The sequence below is a fragment of the Antechinus flavipes genome, chromosome 5, assembly GCF_016432865.1.
Source record: "Antechinus flavipes isolate AdamAnt ecotype Samford, QLD, Australia chromosome 5, AdamAnt_v2, whole genome shotgun sequence".
Lineage (NCBI taxonomy): Eukaryota > Metazoa > Chordata > Mammalia > Dasyuromorphia > Dasyuridae > Antechinus > Antechinus flavipes.
The window spans coordinates 208,484,003-208,502,688 of record NC_067402.1 but is presented as its reverse complement, the minus strand read 5'-3'; the positions used below and the strand labels follow the sequence as shown (position 1 = coordinate 208,502,688).

The 18,686-nt window shown below is 36.5% G+C and overlaps 1 protein-coding gene across 1 annotated transcript; it reads right to left on the bottom strand.

Annotated features, from left to right (window-relative positions):
- Window positions 1-10,425: 10,425 nt before the first annotated feature.
- On the bottom strand, window positions 10,426-17,952 carry LLPH (LLP homolog, long-term synaptic facilitation factor). The gene is made up of 3 exons (XM_052001771.1): window positions 17,871-17,952; window positions 14,946-15,156; window positions 10,426-12,593 (listed from the first exon to the last, which is right to left on the bottom strand). Exons 2-3 carry the CDS (start codon window positions 15,148-15,150, stop codon window positions 12,421-12,423), a joined length of 378 nt encoding a protein of 125 aa, XP_051857731.1. The 5' UTR covers window positions 15,151-15,156; window positions 17,871-17,952; the 3' UTR covers window positions 10,426-12,420.
- Between the last annotated feature and the right edge of the window lie 734 nt (window positions 17,953-18,686).

Sequence of the window (18,686 nt, the reverse complement as noted above, 5' to 3'; positions counted from 1 at the left end):
ACTTACTTAGAGCATGTCTACGTCAGCATCTGGAACCAAGCCAAATTGAATGCAAGTCTTTTATTAACGCATTTTAAAAGGAATAAGAATGGCAGCTATAATTAAATATTAAGGTTAGAAAACAAACCCACGAAATGAAATATGGTATTAAGATTCCATTTGTCCTTGATGTAATTCATGGAGTTAAGGTATAATAGATACTAAAAAGCTTACTATGCAGTACAACCTATACAAAAGAGCACAAGTCCACAGACTGATAAAATTAGGTAAGAATTTTAGTGAAAAATAAAAAAATTACTCTTCTGCCTCTGGCACTATTCTTCAGGAAACTGATTCTAATTTCTCCGATTTTTGCATAGCTAAAAGACTTACATAAGCAACATCATCTTCTTCCTGAGTCAGTACTGTGGGTTCTCCCCAAGGATTGGTCCTCTTCTTTTTATGTAGTTTTCCCCTCAGCAATTTTAATCTCTCCCACAACTTCAACTATCCTTTTTCTCCAGGCAACTTCCCAATTTATATCTCTATTCCTGAGTTTTCTGAGTTTGGGGACCCATATCCCCAACTGCCTAATAGAAACCTCCATCTGGATAATCCACTTGCACGTCCAATTCAACATATGTGACTCAGTTTATTATCTTTCCTTCTAGCCCTAAGCTAGAAGCCTTCTGACTTCTAATATGTCTGTCTGAAGTATCCCCTTATGCTCAGTGTCCATATTTGGAATTTGGGATTATCTCTTCCTTCTCCCCAACCTTTCACATTCAATCAGTTGGAAGGGTCCATTATTTCCATCTCTGCAACATTTTTTGCAATCTAATCTTTCCCTTCTTTTTCTTTTGTTACATCCTAATAGAGAATCTCATTACTACCTGTCCAGACTATTGCAATGGCCTCTTACCAAGTCTTTCTTCCCCCTCTTCTCATCCCATTCAAGTCCATCCTTCATATCATTGCCAGGCTATTGTTTCTTAATCTGGATATGTTTCTCTTCTTGCAAGTCTTCATGACTCCCTATCACTTTCAAAATAGTGAAAGCACCTTTACTTGTCATTGAAAACCTTTCACAATTTGCCACTACTCTTCTAGCCTTATCTCACTACTTTGTTTTTTGGTTTTCTGTTCTCCATTAAACTTAGATTACTCTTACCAGAAAACATACCATTTGGTTTCATGCTTCCATGCCATTCCTTATACCATTTGTGAGGTATGAAAAATTCTAGAGACATAGTTTCTGGGTAATTAATCATTTTATTAATTATGGATAGCAAAGGATGGTCATTTGACTTTCATAAACCAAAAGAAAGACTTCTCATAGTGATCTCTTGATGCTTATATATTCTAGAAGAGTGGATATTCCTGACAGACAGGAATCAGTTCTGATTAGTTAACAATGAAAGAATGAATATTATAATGAGAGATGTGCTTATTCTAATGAGGAGGACATGACCACCCCAGCCTCACTCTAAAAGGGAATTGCTGCACCTCCAAGTCTGTCGGAGTGAGAATTCTTCTAGTTTGGAGTTTCTAGTTAGATGGAGTAACAATTCCATCCAGATGAGGTGATCTAGGTGGGGTAAATATTTGGGCAAGGTCAGTAGTGGTCTTCAAAGACTAATCTCTAGGTGATTATTTCTAATAAAAAATAATATAATATAATGCATATTATTAATATAATATTACTATATTAGCATATTAATACATGATTTCTAATTAAAATAGAAAAACTTAATCATAATTCATAATTGATTATTAATATAGGAAAAATAATCATTTCTCTAAGCTGATGTTACCTATAATCTGAATATCCTCATCTCTTTATCTGTTGAAGTCGGACTATCTTTGAAGGTCCAAGACAATTAGTATTTCTTCTATTTAGAATTTCCTGATTCCCTCAATGGATCAGAATCTTTCAATCTCTCTAAAATATGCACATATTATCCTGCCTTATAGTTATCTTTGTTCATGAAGTATCCCCCCAACTGTACATTTAGCTCCATGAACTCAGGGACAGTGACTTGTTTAAATTTTGTGCCTCCTTATTCATTTCCAGACTTTACTCCAGACTTCCCACACTCTAGAAACTCTTCATTCATCCTGAAAGTTTATTCCAGTCCAGGAATTCACACATCAAAAGGATTCTCTGTCCCTATAGACTCTCCCTCTGATTGGATGACTTCTCCCAGAACCTCAATTTAAGGAAGAAACTGAGGTCAGCTAATATCTTCATTTTCTCCAGGTTACACTTGGACTCTCCTTCAATTCTTCCCTAGCCCTTTCCAGTTTCCTTTTAAATGTTGTCTTATCCCATTAGAATGTAACCTCCTTAAGGGCAGAGACTGTCTTTCTTTCTACTTGTATTTTTATTTCCAGTGCTTAATACAGTTCCAGTACTAACAAACAAACAAACCAAAAAATGTTTAGTTAACATGATAGTTATTAATTGGCAAAGCTTAAGTTTCTGATTCCAAGGCCAGCATAATTCCAAAGTAAGGGAAGGGAGCAGTTAGAAAATTAATGCAATAGTTCTGATATGAGGTGAAACTAGATGGCAACATAGTGCATAGAACATTGGGTCTAGCTTCAGGAAGATGAATCTTCCAGAATTCAAATCCTGCCTCAGATACTTCCTAAGCTGCATGACCTTGGATAAGTCACTTAATCCTGTTTAGCTCAATTTCCTCATCTATAAAATGAGCTAGAGAAAAAAATGGCAAACCATTCCAGTATCTCTGCCAAGAAAACCCCTAACAAGTGTGGTTCAATAGCCAGATTGTTCTCCCTCTCCCCTACCCCCCAGACACTCCAGTCCACAGTGATCCTTTCCTCCTCTGATTTCCTACAATCTTCTTTTGACAGTTTTGCCCCATCATTCTTATTATCTTATTGATTAATTAACCAGAGTCATAGCCAGGAATTCCATTGCTAGGAGTAAATTCAGTTGAGAACAAGTATATAGGAGGAAAAGAAGGAGGGGCCACAGCATGAAAGGGAATAAGAGGGGGGGACATTGTACTGGGCTTCTAGAGATCTAGAGTTCAAATGCAGCACCAAGTGACCATACTCAACATCTATTAACCTCTCTAGGCTTCAATTTTTTCATCAGTAAAATTAAGGAATAAGACTAAAGTCTTTTCTAGCTATAACATTCCATGACTCAGTCTAATAAATCACAAACACACACATATACAAATACACACACACACACACATATATGAAAAATTAATAATCCATTTAAAGCCAAATTTTTATAATACTCTTGATGTGGTTAGTGGCAGTACAGAGAGTTGTGGGAATCCCTCTTTTGGTCGACACAGGTCCAACATAAAAGCATTCACGAACCCGAAATATTAGGGGCAAAAAAGGAAGTTTTATTGGCACTGAGAAATCAGCTTTGTTAGGAAGGCAGACTTTCTCAGTGGCAAAGTCCTGGCAGGGAAATAGAGATCCTAGCAGAGAAATAAAAAGGGGTTATCACTGAGAAGAGAATGTCTTCATAGAGGACAGGAGTCCTGGCAGGCAGCTATGCCAAGGGGAGAGGTTTCTTGACAAGGTATAATCCTGCTTTGGACCTCAGCAAGTTATGAGTTTAAAATTATGTTTTTTAAGAAAATCTGATACTGAAGTTTTAACTGAATGAGATTCCTTCAATGTTGTCACTGCCCCCAGGCCTAGATTTCCAGTTGAATGGGACCACTTATGTTGGAGCTAAGTAGGAGTGGTCCTGGACTAATTTTCCGCTCAACAGAGGGTACAACTATTCAATAGAGGGTTCAGCTACTATGTCATCAATGTGGGAACTTCCTACACTAAACTGAACTGCAACCCACATAATAGGACTTCCAGGTGTCAGTGAATAGAGTGCTGGGATTGGAATCAGGCAGAATCACTTTCCTGACTTCAAATGTGACCTCAGACACTTACCAACTTGTGTGACCCTGGATAAACCACTTAACACTGTTTGCCTCAGTTTTCTGTTCTGTAAAATGAGCTGAATAAGGAAATGGCAAACTATTCTAGTTGGAGCATGACTAATAAAACAACGGAACAAAAATAACTCATATGAGTTGGGATTATATTTATTTTAACTATTCTGAGTTCAGCCTTTGATCTGTCCTGCCAGAGTTCTTACTCTCTCTCTCTTTTTAAATTGTATATTCCATCAATTTGGGGGAAAAAAAAGGTTTACACAAAGACCTCCATACATGTCTGGCATAGAGGCTAGCCAGGCACTGCTAGGCTGAGACTACAGCAGCTAGTAACCTTCACCAGTGCCTGCCCTTGGGTTTCTCCTGGATTCATTGCATGTGGGATTACTTGTCTCCTCAATATATGCCTACTCCCCTCCCCTCTTCAGATTCTTGAGCTATGTGTCTCATCTGAGCCCAACAAGGGAAGTAAAAAAGTTTACATATGAGAACAAACATGAATTTGGTATGGAAGAAGTAGTCTTAGTCCCAGAGAGGAAAGCAAACACTAAGCAGTAAAGAAACATGGAATGATTTACAATCAGTTGAGAGGCTAGTATTCAACTCTTGTTAGGACATAGGCAACAAGTTACTCATAAACTATTTTATGTTTCATCTCAACCAACTATGACTATCAGTACCAAGTGAACTTTTTCTTGCCCATGCATCTAGCTTTAAATAACCCTCCTAGTCAGGAAGTTCTTCTTTATATTTAACCCAAATCCCCCTTGTTACAGTTAAGACCCATTTCCTCAGTGGAGATTTGGAACAGCTGGTTTCCATTGTTTTCTTACTACCTTTTCTTAAAGAGTCATTGGCTTAGAAGGCCTCTCCATAATCCACCTTCAAGCAGACTTTACCTAAATTGGTATCTACCTTTCTTATAAACTTCTAAGAAAGGATATTCAATCTCTATCAAAAACAAAAAGGACATCAAGGCTCCCTCTTTATAGTAAAAGCAAAGATTAGGGAGGAAGGGGGAAAAGAATTCACTTTCACCTGAATCATTACATAACTGATTCATTTATAACTCACATTTATTTACTCACAACAATCCCAAGAAGTAAATAGTCCAAGTATCATGACCCCCATTTTATAGACAAATAACAATGTTAAAAAGTTTAATACAACTTCCCCAGTTTTGTGAAACTAATGTCAGAGCAGTACTGGAATCTGAGTGAATTGACTTCAAGACTTTCCTGCAATTTCTTAATTCAGTCAACATTTATTAATTACCTATTGGTTATAATCCAGTTTAATTGATGAAAATCCTCCTAATTTCAATTTCATTTCAGAATAAAGATTAAAACTGATGTGATGAAGAGACAGAATGTTTTTTGTAGTGATTGAAGAATATCCTTTCTGAGAAGTTTGTAACATTTTTAATTAACACATCTAAAATGTTTTAAATAAAATTTAAAACAATACATTTTAAATGTAAGTTAAATTTGCAAATTGTTTTCCTAATAACAACCATCCTGTGAGGTTGGCAATGCAAGTATTACATTCTCTATTTTACAGATAACTGATATTTTTATGGTGATTTAATATTTGAAAAGCACTTTACATACATCATCTCATTTGATTCTCAAAATCTACACAGATTATTGTTCGCATTTTGCAGATGAAGAAAATAAACCTGAGAGATTAAGTTACTTGTTCAGAACATCATGTAACTAAATGTAGTATATTGAATAGAATGCTACATTTGGAGTTAGGAAAACCTGGATTCAAATCCTGCCTTAGACACTAATAGTTGTGTGTACTTGAGCAAATCACTTAACTTCATTGGTAGGGTTAGATTCAATGAATTAAATATCCCTTCCAGCTCTAAATCTATGATCCTATTAAAGTAAGAGAAGCAAAATTTGAATTGGTCATCCTAATCCTAAATCTAGCACAGGAACACTATGCCACAGATGAGGAAATGCTAGCTAGATTAAATGACTTGCTTCTTTCTGATCACACAGCAATGAGTGTTAGAATTCAAACTGAGGTCTCTCTTTATTTCCAAACCCTAGTGCTCTTTCTACTATACCATTTTGTCTCTGGATAGTTGATCTATATGGACAACTACCCCCAATTAAGGAGAATCAGTCAGTCATTCAATAAGCACTTATTAAGTGCTGGAGATATAAAAATAGGTAGACAGTCTCTGTTCTCATTCTAACAAGGAGACAATGTGCAAATATTTATATGCGAATAAAATATATTTAGGAGAAACTGGAGATAATCAATAGAGGAAAAGCACCAGCATTAAAGATGGAGGAGGATGTCAAGAAAGCCATCTTCTCTCTATGTGGTGGCAAAACAGAACAGTTTTAGAATAACAGCAAACAGAACCCAAGCACTATATTTGGCTCTTACCAGACCACCAAAACAGAGCAGTTTCTTCTCTTAATATACTAAAAATTCCAAAGCAATAGGAAAGATCTTCAGCTGACTTTTAGGAGCAAACAACATATGTTCATAAACATCTATCTGGGCTTTTCCCAAACTATTTTTTTTCCCATTATTGTCAAGAGCAAAGAAATTTAGTGGAATGTTTTCTCCACAGAGGCACAAGTCTATAATACTCCCTGTTGATTACATATAAAGGACACAAAATATTAGTTTATTAAAAGCAGCTTCAGCCATTGCAGTACAAAGCAATTCTCTGATGGAACAGATTTATGAAGTAACAGCTGAAAGGTATGTAGATCACAAGATATATGACAAATGTACTTTATTACATGGAACAGAAATACCATATGTACCCATCTGTACAAACAGTTACTGTACAATGATACACAACACCCAACTAAGATCATTTAAAAGTTTTTCTGATATTGAAAACTATAAAGACATAAAGTGAGAACGTGTTTCATAAGATAGTACGATGCCAAGACAATTCATCGTCTTGTGAAATTAAATACATTCTGCGTATAATAAAGGTGTAGGGATAGGGAGTGGATCTGTGATTTTATTGGATACAGAAAATTCTCAGGTGAGGAAACTCCCTCTATCAGGGAGGGCAGCACCTTCTCAGTAACTTATGATCTTAGACACTGAAAGGTTAAGTATCTTGCCTGGGGTCACACAGACAGTATGTTTCAGAGGTGGGATCTGAACTTCTTGCCTATGAGGACACCTCTCGATTCACTGCATCAGAACTGTCTCATGCATTTTATAAATTTAATGTAATATAAAACTATGCCATTCTTTAAATTAAAATTTGAAGGACTTTACCCCATTCATTGCTTAAAGCAGATGTTTACAAATGGATCATGTGGACAATAACATTTTTCCACACATTAAAGTGGAATTTCATTGGAATAAGTACAAGACAACATCAGTAATCTTAAAATTTAAGGCTTAATTCTGTGTTAGGTCCAGAAACCTCTAAGAGTTAGTATAGTCCAATACTAAAACACTACATTTCACATATCAACTGAGGGCTTAGCGGTGTTCTGGATTTTAACTTTGATCTAAATTGGGATACCACAGTGATAAGAAATTAGTATTTCATTTATTAAATCATTAACAGACCACCTTCCTCAAGCCCACCCCAACTTGGCAAATGTAGAACAGCTGGGGGGGAGGGGGAGAAACATTGTATTTGGATTCCTTGGACTTGGATCCAAATTTTATTTATGTTCCCTGTTAATGGCATGGGCTTTCATTTGGTCTCAGTTTCCTCACCTGTAAAATGAAGGAATAAGATAAAATCATCTCTTAAGTCCTTTCCAGTTCTAATTTCTATGGTCTATAAATCCATTCTATTTTTAAGTTTGCCAAAATGGAATTAAGTCATTGTATTGCTACCTAACAGCATCACTTACTCAACAGTTTATATGCATGTTTGCTAAAGAAATCCTCATGATAAAATAGTAAAGCATCAAGTTTCTTTTGTGTTCAATTTTAATAAGCCAAAAAGCTACTTAACAGAACTGAACCATCTAATTTCCACAAGATGATGTTTTCTATACTTTCTACATTCACTGAATACAATATGCAGAAGAAAAATCAATAGAAAGCCTTCTGTTTCTCAATAATGGAAAATCTAATCTACAATATCGCATTAGGGTGTGAGGTATTCAAGGAAGACTAGCATGTCTGGGGTGTGGAGGTTTGCCAAGTCCTTTTCAGGGACTCTCATTCACCTTTGGTATCTACTTGACACTCACTTCTCACCTGTGGCTCCAAGAAGCCGTAGCACGTACAGCAGTCACATCCAGGGAACTGTTTAAGCAGATGGGCTAAATCAAGTTGAGAGTAACCAACTGGCCTCAGATCTGTTGGTGAATTAGAGGGGTGAGCATGTGAAGCATGTGAAGCAAGCACGTGAAGATGTTTCCCTTGTGGAAAGGGTAGATGAGAACAATTTGTTCCAATGGCCACAAAGGCAGCTGCTTAGAGCTTAGACATCAAAGACACCAAGATCATCCATTACATCCCCCGCCACCACCAGTTGTCTTGATTTTTGTCTGTCAGTGGACTTTGATGACTCTGAAAGAGAATGGGACTGACAATTTTGTGCAACTCTACCTCATTTAAATCCAGTTTATATGCAAGTCAAGACATCATTAGTCTTCTTCGAAAATGTAGGGCAAACAAGAGTGAAAAACAAATATAATCAAACTTCATTCCAATAATCCAATATGGAGCTTCAACAATCATTTATATTCTTTATTAAATAAGAAGTCTTTTATAGTAATAAAAGCCTTACAAACTTTGAGGCAGTATGGTGTAGTAGAAGTGATATACTGGAAATTGTTCAGTGATCCTGAGACCCTGTTTGTGCCATTTTTAGTTGTAGGACCATGATAAATTAACCTCTCTGAGGCTGAATTTCATCATTTGTAAAATGGGCTGATGTTTGCATTCCATTTTATAAGAGCATAGTGATAACTGTGTGAAATCAAATAGTAAACTGTAACTGTAAAATACAGATTATTTAATTCCAAATGTGAATTTACAATAGTAAGGCATTATTAATCACCTTTAAAATGGTGTCAGCATGATTACCAAGTTTCTGTGAATATTTTGAAAGGAATTTTTTTTTTTTTTTGGCTGAGGCAACTGGGTTTGTGATTTGCCCAGATCACATAGTTAGGAAGTGTTAAGTGTCTGAAACCATATTTGAACTCGGGTCCCCCTGACTTCAGGTTGGTGCTCTATCCACTGCACCATCTAGCTGCCCTGACAAAGGAACTTTAAAGATAAGCTGGTATAAGTCTAGAAACCTGAAATGGTCTCCAAAGATAGGGTGCATGATCCCAAGAGGTAACTAATTGGAGGGTGAGAAGATGACCTGCATCCTTCTCCTACCCTTGAAAAGGCAGGCATTGGGCCTAGAATCAGGAAAGCTCAGCTTTCTAAGGTCAAATCTGATTTCAGATGCTTCACTGTGTGACCCTAGACAAGTCACTTAAGCCTATTTGTCCATTTTCCCATTTGTAAAGTGAGCAAAGGAAATGGCAAATGACTATATCTTTGCCAAGAAAATTTCAAATGGAGTCAAGTTGGATATAACAAAAACAATAGAATACACACACACACACACACACAAAATCTACATACAGAATAAATTGAAAATAAAGAGGGAAGAAATTAGAATTAAGAGGAATCGGGGGTTTCCTATAAAAAATGATTTTAACTGAAACTTGAAAGAGGGTAGGTCTAATGGAAAGGAGTGAGAACATTCCAGACGTGGAAGACAACTAGCAAAAATTCCTGAAGCAGAGAGGTTGATGTTCAAGGAACAACAAAGGTAATATCTCAAGAATACGTGGCAGGAGGTGTGAGAAAAAATGGGTCATGAAGGGCTTTGATTTTATATTCGATATTCCTAAAATTCTGATGTTCAAAACTGATATGCCTAAAATAGGGAAGTTCTGACCATCTCACTGCACTAATCAATAAATTCCAAGGTGCTATCTACTCTAGGATTCAATACTATTTCCTCTTCAGTTCATCCTTTTTAAAATGTCTATTTTTACTCTTTTATGTTTTGTTTTACTTTAATAATAGGAATTACATATAATAATAGAAATAACAGGAATTAAATGATTTGTAAATATACATTGTAAATATGCTCGTTTTGTTTTTTTTTTAATTGATGAGGTACAGTAGCAACTTTGAAGACCACTGCTAAAAGAACAAAGAACTATACAGAAAGAGACAAGTTCTTTTGCTTGCTTTTTTCTTTCCTTTCCCCACTTTTAACAGGGACTCTGAACTTTTTAAGCTAAAAGTAGACATTAGTGGGTAGGGTGTACTTTACCAGTTCAGCTAATTCATCATTGCAACTCTATTTTTAAAAATATCATATTGTTTATGAATCAGAATGCCTAAGAGAATGATTTAGCGCTTAGCAAGAGCTCCATCTGGTGGTTTAAGTGCAACTGGATATAAAAATGAGTAAGTTCCCTTTGACTTTAGACCATCAAGCAGAATGATAAAATGTGAGAGATCCTCAATTAGAGGTCTTCTAGGAGACCAGAGAAATGATTTGTTGATGTCAGACAGTTGAAAATACCAGATCAAACTAAAGAAGTTCTGAATTGGTTAGGAAGATGCCAAGATGAATTTTTTTTTTAATAAGTCAATACATGTGCCATGTTCACAGAGCCCAATCACAGGGCTCCCTGCTCCAGAGAACTCTCTAGAACTCCAATTTTTTCCACTGCAGCATATCTAACTCAAATTCTTCATTCTGAAGGACAAAACTAAAACCCAGAACTTTAATTTTAATGCTATGGTGCCATTGCTCAAAGTCATCAATCAAGTCAGTTGCAAAGCCAGAATACATGCTCTTCCCTTATGCCATATCCCCTTTGGAGTATTTTACTAATCTGAGAATTGATTTCACTTTTATTTAGACAAGTAATTTTTGTATGCAACCTTTAGACAGATAAAACAAAAATATGACACACCATTCCCTAATAGATAAGGGGGTCAAGGAACCATTCAATTCTCAAAAGAATTACTGTTAAGAACTGTATGAAAATGCTCCAAATCTCTAGTAAGCAGTAAAGAGAAAAGCAAATCAAAACTCTCCAGGTTTTGCTTTATAAATCCAGCAAATTTGCAAAAATGACAGAAGCTGGGAATAGTCAATGTTAAAGATTATAGAAAGACAAGACTAATATTTTGTTGGTGGAGCTATGAATTAGTCCATGATGTCATGTTACTTGGAATTATTAAAAAAGAGTGATTAGCATATACCTTAAGGAGATAAGTACCAAAAAAGTAAAGCTTCACATGCACGAAAATACTGTATCTTTTGGTGATAGCAAAAAACTAGAAACAAGGTAGCTGTCCAATGACTGTAAAAGAGCTAAATAAATTGTGGTAGATTAATGCCTGTGTGTACCTACCGATGGATATAGTGAGCACTGAAAAGCATGGAAATAGTTGTATAGGTAAGGTAAGTAAAATCAAACATATATAATGACTAAAATAAGTGAAAAGAACAAAATAAATAAAACTGAATGTTTAAAATTATGATTATACTTGACTCCCCCACTCCTCCAAAACAGATGATACTTCTCTTCCAATTGTTTTGCAGAGGTGGGAGATTATGGATGTGGAACTTTTTCAATACGGTTGAGTTTTACAGAACTTTAATTTTTACTCTTTATTATAAAGGATGGCTCTCTGAGAGGAAGTGAAGGAAAAAATATACAATGTGGAATAAAAATAAAGTAAAAACAAAGGATAGCAATAAAATTGTATTTTACTCTTTTTTTGTTGTTGTTGTTGAGGCAATTGGGGTTAAGTGACTTGCCCAGGGTCAAACAGCTAGGCTGCGTTAAAGAGTCTGAGGCCAGATTCAGGTCCTCCTGACTTCAGGGCTCTATCCACTGCATCACCTAGCTGCCCCCAAAATTGTATTTTATAAAAGAATGAAAGCATCAGTTATCTACCTTAGTTGCAAAGAATTCATTTCTTAATGACATATAAAAGCCAAGTTTCACACTTCATGATTTAAATACAGAATAAATTTTTTTTTTAATTTTTCCTTAGAGCAAAAAAAAAAAAACACACACACACACCTGTAAAAACAGAAGTTCTGTTTAGATAAACAACACTTACATCTAAGAAATTATAAAAATATCACTTTTTTTGAGTAGGGCTATCTATAATTTGATAATAGCCTATGTTGTATCTTTATCAAATATATTTGCCAAAAGTGCAAGAACATGTAATGATTATACAGTTCATTTGCTGAAAACTGTTACATTAGATAAATCATCGACTCAGCCAAACAAAAGTTTAGTGTAGCTAACACTGAACAAATAAAAAGAATGTTTAATAATGAAAAACCAAATGAAGTATGGAAGACAGATATTTCATCTTTCATTTGAAGTAACTGGCAAAGGCAAATTATGGAAATAAATGATTTTCATTCAAAGTACATATTCTGAACAAACATGTCCATATGGTATTTTTCCAGGCCTTTAAGACTCTACCAAGCCAGACCCTTTGCTGCTTTTGCTGCCTTCACTTTATTTTTCCCTTTTCCCCGTTTGGCCTTTAGCTTTTTCCTCTGCCTTGGGTGCATCCAAACTGGGTATTGTCCATGTTCATCTAGTAGACTCTTTTTGTTTCTTTTAACATCCACTTCCATTTTTGATTCACCTGAAAAAGTAATGAAAAAGACTCAGAATCAGAGACCAGTAAGGAAGCTATTAATAGAAATCTAGAAAAAAGATGATGAGAGTTTGAACTTAAAGGTAGCATCATAAAAAAAGAGAGAGATTACACTTAGAATTTCTAGGTCCTGGGAACTGGTTAAATGTGGGGAATAAAGGAAAGGGAAGAATCAAAGATGATTCCGATGCTTTCAAACTGAATGTATATAAGAATGGTATTGTCATCAACAGGATGAATAAGTTTAAGGATAGAGGAAACTGATATACTGAATTTGAAAAGCTGGATGGATATATTTAGCAAATATTTCCTTAGAACATAATGTTCAGAGAATGGGAAAGAAAACTGACTATATAGATTTGGGACTCATCTGCATAAAAGTAACTAATAAAGCCATAGGAATAAATGAATTTACCAAAGGAGATTCTACAGAAAGAAAAAGGAGCTGAAGATAGAGGCATAGGCGACACCTACATTTCTGGACAAAAAGGATGATAAATGATAAATAAAGCAAAGGAGAGAAATGTAAGTAGTAATCAATAAAGGAAAGAGAAACAGACAGCAGTATCACACAGACCAAGGAAGGAAAACACAACCAGAAAGGCAAGATGTCAACAGTACAAAATAACATAGGAACTTCAAAGAGGATGAGAACTGAGAAGAATTTGCTGACTAAGTCTGATTTAAAACTGCTAACCTGAGTGTCTGCTGAGATATAGTCCCAGAAAGCATACTTTTGGGTATTTGGAGTCAGAACATGCACTTGAGCGAAAAGAAGCTGCTGTGGTGAGTGTGAGAGACCACCGGAGATGTAAGAAAAGCAATAAAAATTCAACATTTTTGTACCTCCATCCCTTCACTCAAACCATTTGCTATGATGGGATTGCTCTCACCCTTTCCCTACTGAAATCTCACTCATCCTTTAAGTTCAAATATCACCTCCTACATATAACTTCCCAACTAAAAAGGACCCTTCCCATTCTAGCTGTCATAGTGCCTCATTTTAACTTCTCTCAAACATATATTTTCTCTTTAGTATTGTGTATGGGTTACTTCCTATACTAGATTACTGGTTCCTGATGGTAAGGATGATATCTTATTCAACTTTTATATCTTCTCTTAAAAAGTTTCTTGAACATAACAATGAATTAATAAAAACATGCCAAATCGATGGTTAAATATTGGGGAGAAGGGAAGAGAGAAAGCGTGATACAGAATGACTTTACCAGTTCAGCTAATAGAGAAAATACAAGCAAATTCAGAATAGAGGGAGATAGAAATGGTGCTCTGTTATTAGTCAATTAAATAAGGAACATTTATTAAGTACATACTATGGCCAAGTACTGTACTGGAAAGCAAAAAAAATGAAACAATCCCTCAAAAAAGCTCATATTGTGTGCTTTGCATTTTATTTACATATATGTGTGTGTGTGTGTGTGTGTGTGTGTGTGTGTATACATACATATATATGAAAATGTTCATTCTTAAGTAGAGAATACAGAATTGAACATGTATCAAGAGTTCTAAATTTTTGCAAATTCTGATAGGCTTTTAAAGAAAGTTAAAATTGAATGGGACAAATGAATACAAATAAGAAAAGGAATGCACACATGCAGAACTCTATTTGGCTAAAATCAAAATGTAATCTTTCATGAGATGAAACTTCATAAACATGAACCATATATTGGTAACATACTATCAAGAAAAATGTGAATTAATTATACCAAAATGTTTATGTAAGCATAGTGCTTCACCATAAATAGATTTACTGACACAGACTTATATCAAAATCCTTTATCATAGAATCTGAACGCACATAAGCTCTCAAGAGTAGCTCTACTGGTTGCAGATATTGAAATACCACTATCTCTGAAGAATCAAAGATCAAAGAAGAAGGAATTCTTCACAAGAATTCAGGAGAGATTTACTAATGGTGACTTATGAACAAGTAGCACAGGAAATAATATTCAAGAAATATATATATGCCCAGGAAAGTATCAGAATGAAAATTCAATGAGAGAATGAAATGCCAGATGATCCATCAGAATATTCCACTAGTACTCAGTGAAAATAAGAAGATAGCAGGTTTAGTAAATCAGTGAAGAATTTGTAGGAAAACAAACAGTTTTTGCCTAGGATGGAAGAAGTATAACCTGCACTAAAGGAGAGAGTACCACACTGATTAAGATCATAGATGTACTGACATATTTAAATATAGGAACCCAACGGATATTAGAGGAGCAGGGAAGAGACTGTAGGTGTGTGTAAAAATGCATGAGATGAGAGAGAGAGAGAGAGAGAGAGATGAAAGGAGAAAAACAACTGCACACATGAACTTACCCTCTTGATCTTTCCCTTCACAGTCTGCTTTCTCTTTGAATTTTCCAGGTGCAACCACAGTTGCTATATCTTTTACCTCTTCCATTAAAACATCACCATCTATTTTAAGTATACTTTTTAAGCGACTAAGTTCCTTCGGTGCATTCTTCTTTCTCTTTTCTGCACGCATCTTCCTCTTCCACTTACTCCGTAAGCTTTTTGCCATTTTTACCTAAAAGTAACAAAATAATTTTTTCCAAAATTAGAAAGTTTACTACCAAATTAGCATAGCAAATATCTAAAAATCAGATCAATAAATTTAAGTCATAGTTGAAGAAAAGGGAACACTCAATATTCTGCTCATATTGATTTAAAAGGAAAAAAGATTTGGGAACATTTTTTAAAAAATATATACCTTTGTGAGCAGTACATATTTATAATTAGAAGTCAAGCATTATGTTTAAACTCCCCCCCCCTCATTTTTAAGGGTCTCAATATAGTTTATCAATTTTGATAACTGCAAATAAAAGGCAATGGAATATTTGGGTAAGGAAAAGGGAAGAGGTCCCACAAGGGAGGCATGGTGATATAATTAGTCAACAACTATTTCTTAAATTATTACTATGTGCTAGATGTTGTGCCACATGCTGGATTTAGAAGTACAAAGAATGAAACAATCCTTACTAAAATGAAGGTTTATACAATGGAGACAAGGCTATGGAAAACATATGTGCAACATTGATATAAATCAACAAAAACATGTATGTATACATAGATACAAAGTAATTAAAGATAAGGTGATAGGAAAAGAAGGTTACTTCTGTTGGGAATGAGGGAGATGGTAATGGAGGCAATTAGGAAAGGCTTCATGAAAAATGCTCCATCTTTCAAGACAGTAAACTGCAGGCACAAGAGACAACATAATCAACAGAAAATAAATTTCTACTTGCTTGTCTGATCCGGATTGGAAGGAACTCTCTTCTAGCCCCTTCATTTTACAGATGAGAAAAAGGAAAATCATCTTACATAAGCAACTAGTCCAGACTCACAAGTAGCAGAACTAGAACTCAAAGCCAGGACCTCTAACTCCAAATTTAACATTCTGTCCACTGCCTCCCAGTGGCTCAGGTTCATAATCTTGATATTATCCTCAATTCATTATCTAGCTTCTGTATTCAATAAGACAGATGACAGATTTTGCCATGTCCACCTTCTCATCTCTCTTCTAGAACTACTTCTCTCTGGCAACAACCTTAGTTCAAGCCCTCATCACCTTTCTATTAGAGTACTGATCCAGCCTCCTAAGTGACCTCCATTTCTCAATTCTCTCACAATTCCAGTCCATTTTATGCTAAGAAACTGTCCTCCTCTAAAGGGCCCACAGTGAAAAATGCTATCTCTTCCTTCAGAGAGAAAATGAAAGAACTCTAAGCACAGAAATGAAGCATACTTTTAAAACATTTTTTCCCCTTGGAATGTGTTTTCTTTTGTAACATGCATAAGAAAGTGTTTTGCCATATAAAGGACTGCTTGCCATCTAGGGGAGGGGGTGGAGGGAGGGAGGGGAAAAAAATTGGAACAGAAACGAGTGCAAAGGATAATGTTGTAAAAAAAAAAAAAAAATTACCCTGGCATGGATTGTCAATATAAAGTAATTATTAAATAAAAATTAAAAAAAAAAAAAAAGAAAGTGTTTTGCATGACTTCACATATATCATATTGTTTGTCTTCTCAAGGGATGAAGAAGGGCAGAAGGAAAAAGTCTGGAACTCAAAATTTTCAATGAATGTTTTTTAAGTTGTCCTCGAAGGCATATCTGACCATGTCACCCTCCTCATCCCACTTCAGTGACTTCCTATTGCCTCTAAAATAAAATACAAACTGTTCTGCTGAACATTTAAAAGCTCCAACTTCAACAGAAGTTATTATTTCCACTCCTAGACTCAGTCACCATCCAAGTCTGCAGGCATTTATTAAACATTTGCTATCATCAAGCATTGGGGATTCAAATTAAAGCAAAAACATTATCGGGCCTCATGAAGCTCCCAATCTAAAGCCTTGTCTCTATTATTCAGTCAAGACTTTTTCCTCATTCATAAAATGAAGGGATTAGAATGAACTGAAGACTCTTCCAGTTCTAAATTGTGACAAGTCAATTCCTCGTTCATGTGTTCTGTGACAGCCCTCCCCACCCCCACCGCCCACACCCCGTAATTTACTACCCTTTAGTTGTGCCTTAAAAAATTTCTCATGCACCATTTTCTGCACGAAGTCCAATTACATACACAGACACCCAGACACACTTGTTACTACTTTATATTTAACTACTCTCGCGTCGGGACGTCCGTCTCTCCCAGCTCTATTCTTGGGCTACATATGCCTGCCTCTACACGCTTTGGAAGCCAAAACAGTTTCATCCTCTGTATTCGTAACACAGTACACGTGGTAAGCACTTGTTGATTACTTAATTTATTAATTAGTCACGTATGTGGACTTATCTACGGCACCACGAAAGATCCCCTTCTCTAGGTCGCCCAAATGTTTCTTTGGCCCGAGGCCACGTGGGGAGGCCAAAACAACCCGGGACTCGGGGACCTTCCGGTTTCCTTGCCACGTGACCTACAGGGGAGTCCTTCTCCCTAACTGGGACTCAGTTTCTCCCTCGGTCAAATGTGGGGCCTCGCAAGTGCAAGCCCGGGGCCTGGGCGCGAGCTGAAAGGGACGGAGCTACTACGGAGGGAGGTCCGTGGAGAACACCCAGGCCTAAGAGAGCACGGCCGGGACGAGCTGATTCCCTCTTTCTGAGACTCGGCGGCCAGGCCGGACGCTGCCCCAGAGAGTTTGGGAGTTTCTCTAGGAAGCCCTTCCAGACAGAGACAACTGTCCCCGATTACAGCCGCTAGCATGCGGGAAAAGGGAAGTCCCAGCTCCGGAGTGGACACTCACCTGAAACTCGCGGTCTAGAAACTCACGGTAAAAACTAGTTCCGCCGGGTGCCACACTTCCGCCCAATAAGCCGACGCATTGGATGCTGGGAGCGGAAGCCGTCTCTCCGACCTCAAGAGGTGTGGCTTTCCCTCTCCTCCCCTAGACTGGTTTAACCCGTTCAGTGCTCCAATTCCTACAGAATATCACCAATATGGATTTAACATTTACAATTCACTTGCATGACCCGGCATCACATCCCTGATGTCACGTCCCTCTTCGGAAAACAACTATGTGACATTCAGACTCTATCTAGCAAATCATGTCAGTTTGCCTCAGTTTCCTTGTCTGTAAAGTGGGCTGGAGAAGGAAATGGCAAATTCTTTACCAAACAAACAAAACCAAACGGGATCATAGAGTCCCATATGACTAACAAAACTGAACAATAATGACTGTGTTCCAGGAGTTTTACAATTATTCATTCTTTTGATCTTCACAACAAGCCTGGGAGATGGGGGCTGTAATTATCTCCATTTTATAGGTGAGAAAACTGAGACAAACTAAGGTTTTGACCAGCCAGTAAGTGTCTGAGGCAGGATTTGAATTCGGCTCCTTCTCACCACAGAGTCAGGATCCATTGAACCAACCACGACTCGCCCCAGACATAACTTTGAAGTATATCTAAAATAGGCCTGGGGGCTTTATGAAGAGAGAGGCAAGAGACAATTTGGTGGAATGGAAAGTGCACTGAATTTGGAGTCAGAGAAATTGGGTTGAAATCCTGGTTCTATCTGGGAGATAGTAGATATGAAGTCAAAAAAACTGAGGTTGAATTCT